The 15,694-nt window shown below is 37.8% G+C and overlaps 1 protein-coding gene across 1 annotated transcript; it reads right to left on the bottom strand.

The window, feature by feature from the left end:
- Window positions 1-1,394: 1,394 nt before the first annotated feature.
- Window positions 1,395-11,981, bottom strand: LOC140947324 (E3 ubiquitin-protein ligase MARCHF8-like). Its single transcript, XM_073396389.1, has 3 exons — window positions 11,695-11,981; window positions 7,284-7,595; window positions 1,395-6,413 (listed from the first exon to the last, which is right to left on the bottom strand). The coding sequence occupies exons 1-3, from the start codon at window positions 11,785-11,787 to the stop codon at window positions 6,093-6,095; spliced, it is 726 nt and encodes a 241-aa protein (XP_073252490.1). The 5' UTR covers window positions 11,788-11,981; the 3' UTR covers window positions 1,395-6,092.
- Between the last annotated feature and the right edge of the window lie 3,713 nt (window positions 11,982-15,694).

Below are 15,694 nucleotides of genomic sequence, written 5' to 3'. Positions count from 1 at the left end.
AACATAGGATCTGCAGAAACAGTCAAATTTTATTATTTGAAACAACGTTCTACTGAAGCGTCACTTGTCTTTTAAGAACGACGAAATAAAATATATCAAGGTTCAATTAAATTTAACATTACTAACGTTGCTTCCTCTTCGAGTTCTCAACCCCGGGGGGAGGGACAAAAAAAATTTCTTTGATGAGGGCGTGTGTGACAGGGAAATAACCAAAAACACCACCCGTTGGGCGCATGAACACATGGCGGATCATAAACTCTAGTGTTATTGCAGACATACTCGGGTTTATTCGTCTGAGGCGGTGGCAGATGAACATAAAATTTGAAATGACACAGAGTAAGGAAAGATTTCTTTACAAACATTTACATAATTTAAATGTTCTACGCCCTAAAGGGGTACCTTTCTTAAGCTTCAAGTATATGATGAAAGCGGGTAGGGATTTCACTAGTTGAAGTATATGAAAGGGTAGAAAATTCTATCACTTTGGTCTGTAAAAAGGCGCAAAAAAACTAACAGAGACATTTTATGGCTGTAAAAAAATTGAGAAACGTTCTGGTTTGAGATTTATTCATATCTTTAAGAGGGTCTCAACCGTCGCCATCAAACGGCCTAAAAATTAGGCGTCAACCGTCAAAAAACGTTATTTTTTTCCCCGTCAACCGTCGAAAATAGAGATTAAGATTAACCGTCAAAATGTTTCAAGGTATTTCAAATCTCACTATTTCAGCGTATCTACCCGGGTCCTAGCTCCTAGGTTCATGTTCTCAAAAACACTCTTTCTAGACATTGCAAGACCTTAAAAAAACCTACTTGTATCTCAACATACTTCGAAATTCATACAGAAGTTAATATTTACTGTAAGTTTTGGACTAAATTTCCACCTAATAACCGTCAACTGTAAGCTACGAAATTTGACCGTCAGTCGTCAAAATTGAAAAAAAATTAAACCGTCAACCGTCAAAGCTACCACCCCATTACAGCAGTTAAAAGAGATACAAAGTTCTAAACAAGGTATGTGAAGGGGGTACCATTGGTCAATAGAACGTATTTAAAAGGTTTAGGGGTTGGACCAGGGAGCGAAGCATTCCCGCATAAAATTTTGTTGAGTCCAACACGCGCAAATTTGTTCTTTTACGCCTAGGCTAAACGTGGAAACTCTAATTTGGGTCGACCTAAATTAAGTTAAGACCGTCTGTTGGGTCAAAAAACGACGAACTTAGCACGCCGACGTCTGAAGCAGACGGATAGAACGTGTTGGACGATCCAATCTCGTTCAGATGAACTTAACTGAACCAGACGTCCAACTTTTCATGAAGTTTACTCACTAACTTTGGTTCGTCTCATGAAAAGTTCGACGTTAAGAAAAGTTAGGAAGTTAAGAATGGTGGACGTCATCAGAAGCAACAGCTGATATATTTCTTCATGATTTTATATTACATCCGTCTTACTGACCTTCAGTCTATTTAGTTAACTACGACTGGAATAAATTTTACCACAAAATACAAAAATAACTTGCACAAATGTAATATTTACAACCTGGACTAGTACGTTAACGAAACATTTTATCGGACTTTAAACACAATACAATATAACTATTTTCAAAATACCGTATACCAAGTTTAATTTTATGGGCACGTCAAGTTTCACCCCTTCAGGGACACGTCGAAGGGAGGAAAAAAACCAAGACTGCCCCCAGCTGGTATAGTACACTAATTGTTAATTCTTTCTTAGTGAATACGTCGCTAAAACAGACACCTAGAGTTGGTCCCTGCCCGCTTTCGTTACTGGATTTCTTTTAATGGAATCTCTTCAAGATATCCATCTCCCTAAGATGGACACAAGGTCCAAAAGCTGTCCATCTCAGAGAGAGTCGACTGTAGTACTACGACAATAAAACCACGATTAGGCTTCGAACAGTCCCTCATCAGTCACTCGGGTTTCGACTTTGGCAGATCCGAGAGAGAGAGCAGGGGCAAACGAACCGAAAAAGGAATTTCCCCCCACAACAATCACTATGGTCTCCTAGCAAAAGTCTGTTTGATATTTGGTGTCTATATTCGTTTCGAGCTCGACAGAGTCAAGATAGGGATACATCAGGGGCACCCAACGATTGTTTGCTGTAAAATATCTGTTTGGAAAAGCAAATAGAATTTTCTATGGCTTGAGGACAGCTAAAAATGTATGTATGACCATTCCACTCATGTACAATTTTCGAAGCTTATCTAATAAATAAATTCCCTACGATTTCTGAAGTTTAATTTTCCTCATTTCATACCCCAGGTTAGGCTATTTTTCGTAGGAAAAAGAAAACCTAAAATGGTTGGAATCAAAAATGTGATGGAGAGAGGAATAAAAAAAATTCACTTTCGTAAAGCGCCAAATTGCATCTAAAATTTTCGGGAAAATAATACTGACACTTAAGTTCCAATTTCCCCTAACAGTGATACTGCCTGATAAAATACGACAGGTCAGGAGAATGTTTGAAATGATCACCAGACATGAAATGTCTTGATGATAGAACAAATTCTCTTAAGCAGTACCAGAAAAAATGTATGAAGAACAGTGTGGAGAAATGCATGTTGATATTGGGGTTTAAAGGATAAATAATTCACAAAGTTCCTTGAAAACGTCATGTAGGAAATTTCCTTGAAAGTCAATCTTCGTATTTTACCGTTATAATTTTTTTCAGGAATAATTGTATTTATCTGACTTGAGAGGCAAAGAACTGTCCCACAAGCTCCTAACAATGTCACAAGGATCAATTGTAGTAAAATCTAAATTGTACCATTAACTTACGACACGTTGAACTTTGCTCACATTAAACTTGGAGTGCATAGACCTACCCCTTAGAACCTGCTTAGCCTGATTTAAATGCAATCATTGTAGTGATCGCCTGAGTCAGTCATTTCACAAAATGTTTGCCCTATGTTAGGGAATCCGGATTCCTTTCCGGATTCCAGAATTTGAAAAATTTTTGCTTGTAAAATCCGTAATCCTGGGCCTTGGAATTCGGAATACAACTATAGGAATCTGGATATCTGGAATCCCACAAGAGTGGAATCAGGAATTCGACTTCCACTGACAAAGAATTCAGAATCCAGTAGCTGGAATCTGAAATCCGCAACATGGAATCCAGAATTCAAAACTATCCTGGATTCCCTAACAAGGGGCAAAGAAGACAACATACTGTAAGTCCTCTATTAAGCTCCCGGGGGAAGGGGGGAGGGGGCTTATTTATTTCAAGCCTATTGAGGGGGGGCTTATTTGAGAGGGGGGGGCACATATTTAATTTAGAAAAGAGCGTGGTATCAGTTGTCCATAAAAACCAAGAATACAAAGTGGAAAAACTCAAGTACAAGAAGGTTGGAGGTCTTGCAGCCGAGGATCAGAAACAAATCTGAACTACCATTTGGTAAATAAACCATCCTGGATCAGTCCACACAAAGTTTAACGGCGGTGAGTTTATCAAAGTTTATCAGCGAAGAATAGCGAGGGGAGGGGGTAAGGGACCTTAATAGAGAGGAGAGGCTAGTTAACCTTCTTCTCCTGAAAAGGTGGGCCTATTAGACGAAGGGGGCTTAATAGAGGATTTACCGTATGCTAGCAACAACAAGAGCTCAGAATACTTTCAGGCCTTCCTTAGGGGTTAGGAGAGAGGAGAGGGGGTGAGGAGAAGAGAGTGACCATCTCCCCTTTTCCCTTCTCTCTTCTCCTTTTCTTCCTAGAAACACTTGATACTCAGGCTAACAAGAGGCATGCCAGTAAAGTTGAACTTGAATATGTCTAACCTGCGACCAAGCTCTCCAAGCGCTCTGCCTGCAGGGCAGGAAAAGGAAGGAGAGATTGCAACTACATCTCTGAAATTTGATGCTCCACCACCAATTTCCCTGTGGCTCCCCGTCGACTGAGTTGTCAGATTTCCGCCAATCAGCGCAAATGTAAACAAACACTGGAAAACACGGGCCAAGGGTAATGACATCATTAGTAATGTCGTCTTTGCCAAGCAGCATTTTGCATCAACTTTTTTTGGATACAGATATTCAAATTCCAGAGATGCAGTTGCAAGCTCTCCTTCCTTTTTCCCGTCCCACCACCAGAGCGCTCAGGAGAGCTTGTTCTTAGGCCAGAATATGTTTAGGGGGGCGAGTGTTTTATCAAAGGTTCTAAACACCAAGAAACAGATGAAAATAAGAAGCCCTATAATTATCATCAACATCTGTTGCAACGAGTAGAAGTGTATGTAATGTTAGGCCTATCCAGCAGGCAAGGCTACATGTGCTACAATAATTATTATTTTGATCCATTTGATTATTATTTTTCAACATTCACACCTTTCTCAACTATGTGTACATAACCAACTATACTTGACCGGTTCCTGGAAATATGTATGGCAGTTGCAATTATTACCCTTGAGGTGGTTAGACACACATGCAACATGGTTCTCAAGTACTTGTATTTCAGTCAAAAACTGTTTTCTAGTTGATGTTAATTGTTACCCTGTAAAATTTTTTTTACGTAATATATTTGAAATAAAGTATTTGTAAAACGCCAAAAAATGCTTCTCAAAAACAAAGTTCTTTCATTGCCTAACTCCAGCAGTCAATTTTGACTGTTCATGAGACTGTTCATGACCTCAAAAGCAAAAGTACAACTTCTCATCATACTAGATATTCTTTCAATATTTCCTTTAATAATTATGGTTTTGATAACCTTATTCCTACCCGGAAGTTCACACTTTCTGGTAGCCTACAAAATAATTTGTCAATAACTTCCCTCTACAACCACTTGACACTGCCAAGAATTGAATGCTATCATTATTTTAAAAAACTATGCCGTGTTCACACTTAGGCATTTGTAAACAAAGTTTTGATTTACTGAAGTGCTGTTTCTTTACCATGACTTATTAGCACTGTGTTTTTTTACTGGATCTAACAACCTACATGTACGTTATCTGTCAATATTCTCCACCAAAATTAAACAGAAAAATATTAGAGAAAAAGCAGCAAAATCTGTTTTGGTATTATGGGCAAGAATTATTCTAGTCCTAGAGGTAGAAATACTAGCCGTCTTGGTTAACATGGATATCCAGTTCACAAATAAGGATCATTCTGGACTGATTTCAAGATAAGTGCAACAAAGAATGAATTTAGTAAAATGTAAAGAGGAAAACATCATTAACTCAACGAGGAAAACATTTTTTGCCTTAACCATTAGGTTTAGTGCACTGCAAGGATTGTAGGATTTCAGTGTTGCAGTTCACTTCAAGGGCAATTAAAAACATTAAATGTGATTTAATAAATCAATCAGAAAACCATTGGACATGATTGTCTGTAATTCTCACTTCAGTAACCAAGCAACACATATGGTGTACATGTAAACCCTGCCTCATCATTGCCTAGATAAAAACCATTACTATACATGTACCTTGGTAAAAACTGTTGTCACTGATACATTTACTGAGATAACAGTTGATGTTTATACTCACAAAACGTTTACCTAGATAAACTTTGTTAGCACTGTAAAATGCTCAAGTGTAAACACGGTATAAGCTACTTAAATGCAGCATTTCACACCAGTGTAAGTAGCCATGATAGGCATCCACTTATTCAACCAATGCTCCTTACTGAAGATTCAAACCAAGTGAGTCCAATCACACAGATAGATAGACACAGTATGGAGCGACATTGTAGAAATGACAACACGAATGAATGAAATAATGTGATATTACTGCACATACATGTATTTTAATCGAAACCTCTCTGGCTCTGTATATGGTTTGCATGGCACTAAAAGTCATTTTTCTGTATTTTACAAACTGAAATTTAACAGTTACTTTTTACTTTGATCTTTATGGGTAAACTAAGGACTTTGAAAGTTAAAATGAGGGGATACTGTGTTCTTCATACACACTAATACATTAGAGTTCTATGAACAAGCTTCTTGAAGCAGCTTTCATCATTTGTACTTAAAAAGGTGAAATTGAGGACCCCTTCTTCACCAAAGTGGTGCTGAGAAAAAGCACAGAGAGCTTCAGCTCTGAGCTAGATTTTCCCAGTACTCAAATGTCTACTTACAGTGATGAGGGGACATGATCAGATATACTCAGCACCTTCTTGCGGCGGAGGCACATCTTTTACTAAGATAATACGGTTAAATGCCTTGAGACGTTTCCACAGCTGCACATAAACTTTACACTGCACATACATGAACACCAAGCCACCTGTGAATCCAATAGCTACGACCACTAGTTTGGTCCAGAAAGGCCAATTTAGCTGGCCTTGCTTAATTTCCTCTGCAGTACGCTCAATCAGTACCCACAATGACCACACAACACATGTGATGGCAATCACATGGAATGACACTGAACACAGGATCTTGCGCCTTTCACTTCTTGTCATGTCCAAAGCCTTCCACTGAAAAAAGAAAAAAAAAACATTAGATTTTGGTGATAAGTATGAAGAGTTTATGGAAAATGCAAAAGAATATGCCTGTCCAAAAAGTCTACGCTCCACTGGTGTTTGCTCCCATAAGGGTGAACAAAAATCCTGAAACATTGGTCGCGTGTTATCCGAAACAGCTGTCAATCAACTTTTGTAGGCCTTCAAATACTCTTGTGCCCATTAATTTTCCCATCTTTCAAATCATACTTTCTTTGGGGGGGGGGGGTAATGGTAACAGGACTGAGTGGAGTCCAATTCGGTCTGTAATTATATGAGTGATAACAAAATGGGACGACAGCGTAGCGGGAGTCCGATTTGTTTAATCACGAGTATGATTACAGACCAAATTGGACGATACGAAGTCCTGTTACCAATTAATCATAACTTTAACAAAATTTGTGATATATAAGGCGCTTTTTAAAATCAAAACACAAGAAATTCCAAGATTTTTGTGCTAGCAATGAAAAAAAAAGAAGCCATTTAAGAGCGCGCGTGATGGCGCGTACTGTCCAATTACTTAGGCATGACGCCTACTGTCCTATTAAACTGTCCTATTAAGGCTGAAATCAGGGCAGTTGATAACCAATCAGATTTGAGAATTTTGTTATAGTTATGATTATAACTGTGCAATAATAGTAATAATAACATACAGAATGTTTTTACAATGATGATATCTTTTTACATGTATAGCCTTTGAGGAAAACAATATGACCTAGCGTTTCTAGCTAGGCCAAAAAAATATATATCTCTCAAATTTTTTGGAATTTACTGACTTTTCCCTGCCATTAAAAACCATTTTTTCTCCTACTCCCATGGTAAACATTTAGAAAAGATCTTACTTACTTTTGTGATAGGCTTCATCTTAGATTCCATGATAAACTCATATTTACACAGTTCACATTTTTTTGTGTCTGAACTTTTAATCCACCTCTGTAGACAACTCTGATGAACATACTGCAAAGAGCCTGAGCATAAGCAAGGAGAAATAAGAGGCTGGTCAGGCTCTGCCTCACAATGACATATCCTACAGATTTCCATGGATGACGCCACAGAGGTCATTGACACACTTTTCTTGGCTAGTGACTTGGGTTTATCGTTGCTGCTCTCCGTTATTGGTATTACGGCTGGCCCGTCTGATAGCTTTGGTTTGGAATTCTGGAAGTAGTGCAATGTACATGGGATATTATATTGACAGTCTGAGAGTATTTATTTGTTGGGCTAATCGACATTCAATTTATCCTCCCATGTATTTGTTTGTTTTGCTTATTTTTTATTTTTTTTTTAATTCATATTCAAATTCAAATTAAGTGAAGAAGGTCTCTACTCTTCCCAGATTTTGTAAATAAAATCAATCTCAGATACCAAACAGAATCCAGACCATAAATAAGCAAGAGAAATCCCTCCTGTGCTTTCTGTTCCTTCAATAAACATAGTTTTATATTAATTTATCTAGATTATGTAATCATTTACCCCTTTCCCTTTTTCCTTCTTTTGTATTTTTTTTAATCACTTCAATGTAAATGTGCATTTAGGCCTGGTTTAGATGCCAGACTTGATTCAGATTTAGGCCAATCCAACAAAAGTACAGCTGTTGGATTACAAGGCATGACATTTTATTACCAAAACTAAATGCTGCTTTTAAATCAAGCTGTCACTAGTCAGCCAGCACAGCAGTATTATATGACAATATGTGATGGCCAGTTTCACACAATATTGTTCTTAAAATCGTATATTTGGGCATAATCCAAGCTTAATATGGACAATTTGTTATCAAACTGAAATGCTGATTAGCATTAAAACTCACAGCAAATATGCAGCAAAAACTGAACTGAAAATTGGCAAACTTCACTAGTTTTTTTTCCAAAATCAATTTAGAAAGTTGGGGATGTGGCTTATCCACATATGTTAACAGTAAACTTTGTTTTAGTTTTTTAAAAGGCAAAAAAATGTAATTTTACTCTGACGATTGAGAGACATGGGAATGAATAAGGCGCGGGATTTGTGGCATTCTACCACAGCTCAGTCATCATGTTTGCTTTGCAAAGTTCCTTTTCTGATAGTTTATATCCTTAAGTGTTAAGTTTTTGGAATCACCTTATTTCACTATATAGCTTAATATGTATTTAGCTATTTGGACCTGCATTCTTTTGAATTTATTGCCTCTTTTTGGATTGGTCTAAGTAATCACCATTCTATGCCTTGCGCTTAAACCCTTTCCCTGCGTTTTCATACCACTGCATTAGTAGGGGAACATGTTTCCACACATTTTTTGGCCCCTTCTCAAGGGTGGTTTTTAAGTGCTTTTTCATATCTGGCGTGGCAAACGTTCATGCCTAGAACATGTAATAGTTTTTATGCTGGAAGCATAACATTGATGTAACTTAACTAGGATACAGTACATCAGCCTCAGATGACCAACTGACGTATCCTGATCAAACCTTCAACATTGAATGTCTTGTATAAGTGGAGTCAGAATCACCTATGATAACAACTATTAAGAGAGATTTAGCCAAGGCTAAAAGCAAAGCTTATTTGCTCAAACAAAATACAAAATCGTGTAATAGTAGTAACGTGGCAACAGCAATGAAAAGGGCCAAAAAAAATCAGTGAGTCTAATTAGCAAAAAACAACTTTGCACATGCACCACACTTTTTTTTATACATTTCTTTTCCATTGCTATGCACAACTACAACCTGAAACTTTCAGAAACTTCCTTGTTACACGTTTTATGGAGGAAATGTTGTATGTGTCCCTGTTCACTTTTTTTCACTGCCGCTCATTTTCACCTTGGTGGCGGCTAGCATTTCTCATTTTCTCACCACAGCTATAAAATTTTCAGGTTTTTCTTCCAACAAAATTGGTCTCCTTTGTTTTGTATCTCTTGCTCTAGCTCTTTCTCTGTTATCCACGTCAATGTAGAGATTAAAATTAAGTCCAAAGAAAAAAGTTGGCTTTGTTGTTGTTGTTTTTTATCTCTAAAAGTTCAGGAGGTTATGCGATTTACCAACGAAAAGCACTGGTGCTTGAGATGCAAAGTTTCACCCTGGCTTACGTGAAGGGGTGGACACACATACGGCCAATTTTGTCCGAACCAAAATTTCTTGAATCCATACATAACCAAATTTTCTTACACATGGTGCTCCGCTGCGCGTGCTTTGTGCACGCAAGAGCTCCGCTATGACAAATAAAAAATATATATAAAAGTTATCCAAAGTTGAGACCAAGCCTCTTATGGTGCTTGACATAGAAATGCCAACAAACTTTGCTTGGTCATCAAGCGAAATGGGATGAAAACACAACGGCCCAATGAGTCATTCCACTCACCACCTCTGGGTTATCAACAAAACCCTTGAAAATAGTACCTAAATAGTATTCCGCAGGGTTGTCAGAAAGTTTTGAAGTAGACGGCTGAGTTGTCAAAGTAAGCGGCCAGTCCAGAGGTATTTTATTTAAAAAACGCCATCTGTAAAGAAATGCCAAGCAGAGTAGCCGGCCAATACTAACCAAGTAGGTGGCGATTTTCGCCGGCAGCCGGCTACTTTTGACAACCCTGCTTTATCAAAAGTTGATTGCTTTGAGTTAGCACTTTCAAGGGACATTATGTAATCACAGTGAAAAATCTTTCATGTTTCGCCCTTCAGGTTATCATTTTTCAGTTTTAATGACGAAAAAAAAGAAAAATTGTCATGCCTCACATTAAAGTTAAGTTTTGTTCAACAAATTATTATAGTTTAAAGTTATTATTGCAGCCATTTAAGTCTACCAACAAAATCATACATTGTGCTATTGTCACTCACCACTATAGCACCTTTAAAGATATTCAGAAGCATTATTGTAACCATGCTCATGTTACAGGTTTCTGCCCAATCACAACCTGTTTCAAGCAAAAATTTCTGCATAATTTTCACAAATGAATTTGCCCCAGACAGACATTCCCATCTATTTTTAAAATTTGACTCAGAGAAATGAAGTGCAGTGTCAAATTTACATTTAAAAAAAGAACAGAATTTTCAGTGCATGCATCTTGACTTTCTGCATAGAGTCAAGACAATATTGTGCATTCATAAATGAACAGAAACCAAAAATAACTTGAACTTTATACTTTGAGCAATGGATCAAAAGATGTTACGACTGCAGACAGAAACCAAAACAGTCTAAAAGCATTTAATTGCTACCAGTCAAACTAATTAATTTAGAACCTGACATATTTTTTATATTTTCTTCAACAAGCATATTGTAATAACAGAGTGCACTACAAATCAGAAACAAAAATTATGTGTTTTGTGTGGAAGTTTATTTAAAATGTGTGACCTCCATAAAATTAAAAACACCATCACTGTGAACCACACAGAGATAACCTTAGACACCTCTCTGAACACTTTCATACTGTACATTTCCGCGTGGTTTACAGAATATAAAACTAAAAACTGAACATTTTGCAACAACTTCCTGTCTCTGGGGTTAATAACGATACCCTACATCAGAAACAGGAATTATTAAGAAGTAAACGCGTAAAACATGACCATGACAAAGTGATGTATACTTAAGTTACAAGTTGAGCACGGGAAGCTTAGACGGCAAGCTACGAGAGACAATTTTACGCCGCTTGTAATATTAGCTTGAGAGTTAAATTTTTGTTATGTAATTTAAAGCTTCAAAAATGAATTTTGCTGGTCAATAAGCCCCTCTCTGAGATTTCCAACGTATAAAAATAAAATCGCCTAGAGTTCTCAATTGGCGCCCGGAAACTGCTAAAATTCAGTGAAGAATCCGAGGCGGTCGAATCAAGAACCAGACTGAGCGCCTCCTTTAAAAAAATAACAGAACAACGCGGCCAAAGTAAAGAGACTACAATCATCTCTATTCACCCAGATTTGCCACATAAAAAAAAGCAAGGTAAGTGCGTTTCAAAAAAGGCGAAGCGAAGCAAGAAACGCTAGTTAACCTCAATCAATTTACGCTACAAAGCTTGCTGTTAGAGTAATAACCAAGTTCGAAGAGAGACCGTCCGCAAATACGGAAGAAATCCAGTGATCGTTACAGATTTCTTGTTTTTAGAACATAAGGCGGGATGCCTTCTGCTGTATACTTCGCAGACGCCATGTTTCGAAAATTCGATCGTTCCATCAAAGATAAACAAATCGAAAAGGTGCGAGAAGTCCGCTGCGAGTTTCACGGGCCGAATGTAGGTGAGGTGAGCTAAATTATGATATCAAAGAGTGCTTAAGAAAGCAATCCTTAAAGAAAAACTCACCTTTCTTTCCTTGTTGTTAGTCTGTTGTAAAGTGACTGGGTTTACGACAATTTGCTGTACGGGCATCGTTTTCACCTCTATAAACGTGAACATTGAATGTCCAGTTCGGTCAGTCCTTCATCCAAAATACACTAAAATCCTCGGTATGTCCTCCATTTGAATTTTCACAGCCTTTTTATTTCGAAATTGGGAGCAGAGAGAGAATTAAGCGAAGATAAACGGTAGTAGCTTTTGGGCAAGCGAGTTAAAAAGATGGCGGAAGATTATAAACCCCTCTGAGGCTGTCACTGGACCTGAAAAAACATTCTGACGTATCATGATATCGGCCCTGTGATTGGCCAATCGGATGATTTATTTAGCAGAATATGCGTATGTTCGTCCGCAACGAACAGACAGGGAAAAAAACATCCATTGAACATCCTGTGTCAGGATCTCACGGAAGATCACGACAAAAAGCTTTCCTCCCCTTCTTTCGCTTTGAATATTCCTGGTATATATATAACGATTTTCGTTGGCTTATTTACAGAGGTAAAGATGATTATGTTGCTTGGTTTTATCCGTCATCATTGTTCGATATTGCACCTGTCTAAAAACCTCTTTTTTGCAATACTTCAATTTTCCTGTCAAGTTGAAACTTCACAAAGTTTAATGTGATTCATTCATCCCTCGCGTTGGTTTCTAATTTCAAAGGACGGAGAGAAATTCGTGATCAAATGTGGCTAAACATTCTTTTTTTAATGTTCAGCTGATGGCATTTCTTTTTCTATTAATTGTTGTTAGAATCCAGCCCAAATTTGATGTTGAAATTTTTTCATCGGCATGATTCAGCAATACATTACTACCTAGAGATAAGTCTCTCAGTCCCGTAATCCCGATTGACGGTTTATCGGCTTTTCGTGATTCCGAACATGAATTTAATTCAAAATCCTTCGGAAGCCATGTGAAAGATGAAGGGAAAGTGGCGCATCTCATGAAATCGAAATAAAAGGAGTTTACTTTTCTCACCGGATATGGGTTCATTGTGGAAACATTTCCCGAACTTCCGTATCCCATTCATAATGACAATCCCGAATGCCACTCCCAGGTTCCTCTATAATCCAGGAACTCTGTCTTGAAATATTCTATAAATCCGAAATCCCCATTCTATCTTGATCCTAAGAAGAGAGAACGATTGTAGTGCCGCCCTCTTCGATGAAACAATCATCACGCCACCAAACTATCTCGCCACCAACGAAATCGCCGTCAACCAACTCGCCACCTAGAAGTCCAATCGCCACCAAGAAAGAACTTCGCATTAATCGAACCTGGGATTGCTTACCTTAAATTTGGGATGTTTACTTCTTCGCCAAACGTTTTTGAGTTGGTTGGAGGCGAGTCGACTTCTTGGTGGCAACTACTTTGGTGGCGGGATTGTTTGGTGGAGATGACCGGTTACCGTGTGAAACAACTGTCGAAGGGTACAAGTTTCAATAAGTTTAATTGTTCCGCAAAAAGATAAGAATAACAGTAAAAACAATAAAATTGTATTGGCCATGTAAGAAATCTTTTATTGACGATTTTTTTTAGTCAAGATCGCTAAATATTGGTAGTTTCGCTTTTATGAAACGAGAGACGAACACAAGCCAAAGGAATCCTAAGGGTCAGTCATAATTTAAGTTGGGGAGGGGGGGGTGGAGGAGAAATTGTTTTTTATCCCGAATTATTTCCAGACCCCTACTCAATAGCACCCATGTTTTTTAGGTGCCCCGCCTTCAATCATGTTAAAAGATTTAAGGGCCCCCCTTTCTTACATAATACCCAAATGGTAATAACAAATAACATTTTCTTTACTTTACCGTTCTTACTCACTGTCACTTCCGAATGTGCCAACTACATAACCGTCATCTGAGAGTGATTCGTCATCTTGCTGGTCAGCATAGGACATGGAGTCTGCCGTTTCCAACTGTTTCTCTTTTATAGAATTAAGCTCATTATTTCGCAGTACATGGCAGCTGATGGTTTTTATTTTGTCACTTTTTTTACCATACTTGCCAAGTCCATGGGCAGTTAGGGCTTGGCGCACGCTACTGGTGTACACGAGCGTAACACCGTGCCTTATGCACGATTCGCGCACAAGAAAAGGCACGGTTTTTGTGCCAAAGCACGGGAAAAAAACATGCAAAGGCACAGATTAGGCACACTTTAGGCACAGTTAAGGCACGTTTTAAATATTGCTAAGGCACATTTTAGGCACAGTTTGGGCACAGTTTTGGCACGGTTTAGGCACTGTTTAGGCACAAATATTCAACGCTGGGCACTTTTTTGAAAATCTTTGTAACCCGACTTGCAAAAAAGAACAAACTTGGTACGAATTACAAAAATAATTCAGATCAAACACGATACAGTTAGAAGTATAGGAAGTGTAAGTTTTGAGCCGCGCCGAAAGTCTGAAAAAGTATTCTTCGACAGTCCATGTTTACACACGCGATGTATGCGGTCTGAACCTTTTCAATTGCCATGCAATTTTTATAGACTCGCTTTCTTTCGTTTCTAAAAGAAATCGTGAAAGAAAGTCGAAGCCATAATAACAAAAACAAAGCTAAAGAAGTAAGGCACAAAAAGAGCCAATAAAAGTCGTAGAAAAATAATACTTTTTGCGATCGCGGTAAAATTGGCCTGAATTTGCATAACAACATGAAAAGTACAAAGTGGTAATTTGAAACCTTCATGCCAACGCGTGTTGTTTTTTTAATACAAAATGCGGCTGCTTTTTAAAAAGATTTTTCTAGCTAAAAAAAGTAGGATTTACATTTAGTAGTAAAATAATTCAAGCCGCTTGTTTGTTTTTGTTTTCTGGCTCTGTTAGCAAATTAAGCTTTGATCGTATAACAATCGATGAGACGTGCCATTTATTTTGCTTCAAAACTCATCGGCGTGCAATCAATTTTTTCGTTTTCATTTTATAAGTCATATCACAAGTAAATTCTTTTTTTGAATGCAAATCTGCCCTCCCGAAAAAAACAAATGTTTCGTTCCACCTAAACGCTTCATTAAGAAGGGGAGAAGAAACCTACTTGGAAATTTTTTAACATCGATGAAATTAGCATATCAACAATGTAATTGACCTGAGCACATACTTTAAATACGCTAACCTGTTTAAGATTCCATTTTCCTGTTTGTCGGGGCTTCCCCTGCTGTCTCTAACCGTATTCTGAGTCATGTTATTTCTTATTAGGGGATAAAAAGGTCGTCAGACCGTGTTTCTAGACTTTGTAAACCTCAAAACTGACATAATTGCCGTGCGCCCTTCGTTCGCTGTGGAGCTCGATAGGCTGGACACGATTTTCCGAGTGACTCAATATTTTGGCACAACTTGTGCACAGATTAGGCACAGTTTGGGCACAACTTAGGCACGGCTTAGGCACGTTTTTCAAAACTAAAATGCACACTTTATGCACATCTTAGGCACATTTTAGGCACAAAATCTTTATGCCAAAGCACACTCTAGAATCCGATTTTCGGTCCAACGCACGGTTTACGAATTTTCACGTTAAAAAAATGCTGTCTAACCTTACATATTTGATCTTAGCGTAAAAATGGGTTTCCCGAAGTCTTAACAGTTAGTCTATAAGGAAGGTTTAACTTATGAGCATTCCAAAAATTATTATTTCTTCTCTTAACAACAACAGAAAGTCAATGAAAACCAATCTTTTAAATTGACGTTCGCGCTGCACAGAGATCGCATGTAGACAGAACATCTTTGTGAAAACGCCCTAAACTTTGTTGTTTTGGCATTATGTTCAGTAATTTTTAATACAGTTAGTACTCATAAGTCACTGACCTCTTCGGAGAAATTTTTCCAAAGTACCATTAACAGAAACAGAGAAATCCCACAATATGCGTGGTTAGACTGTAAATGTTACGCGAGCTGTTAAAAAATGGTCCCATTTTGAGCAATACTTTTAATTTTATTTTGGTCTTACAGCCAGAAAAAAAATATTCAATGAAAAGCTGTTTATAA

This window comes from Porites lutea, chromosome 9 (genome assembly GCF_958299795.1).
Source record: "Porites lutea chromosome 9, jaPorLute2.1, whole genome shotgun sequence".
NCBI classification, from domain to species: Eukaryota; Metazoa; Cnidaria; class Anthozoa; order Scleractinia; family Poritidae; genus Porites; species Porites lutea.
The sequence above is the reverse complement of the archived record's forward strand: the minus strand, read 5'-3'. Positions and strand labels throughout refer to the sequence as shown.

What these genes read in the sequence shown, in the direction of transcription:
- LOC140947324 (XM_073396389.1), bottom strand. Translation starts at nt 11,787, where the DNA reads ATGTTCACGTTTATAGAGGTGAAAACGATGCCCGTACAGCAAATTGTC. An exon ending in CTAACAACAAGGAAAGAAAG is followed by an intron (nt 7,596 to 11,694) that starts GTGAGTTTTTCT and finishes CACTACTTCCAG; the next exon opens with AATTCCAAACCAAAGCTATC. An exon ending in AGATGAAGCCTATCACAAAA is followed by an intron (nt 6,414 to 7,283) that starts GTAAGTAAGATC and finishes TTCTTTTTTCAG; the next exon opens with TGGAAGGCTTTGGACATGAC.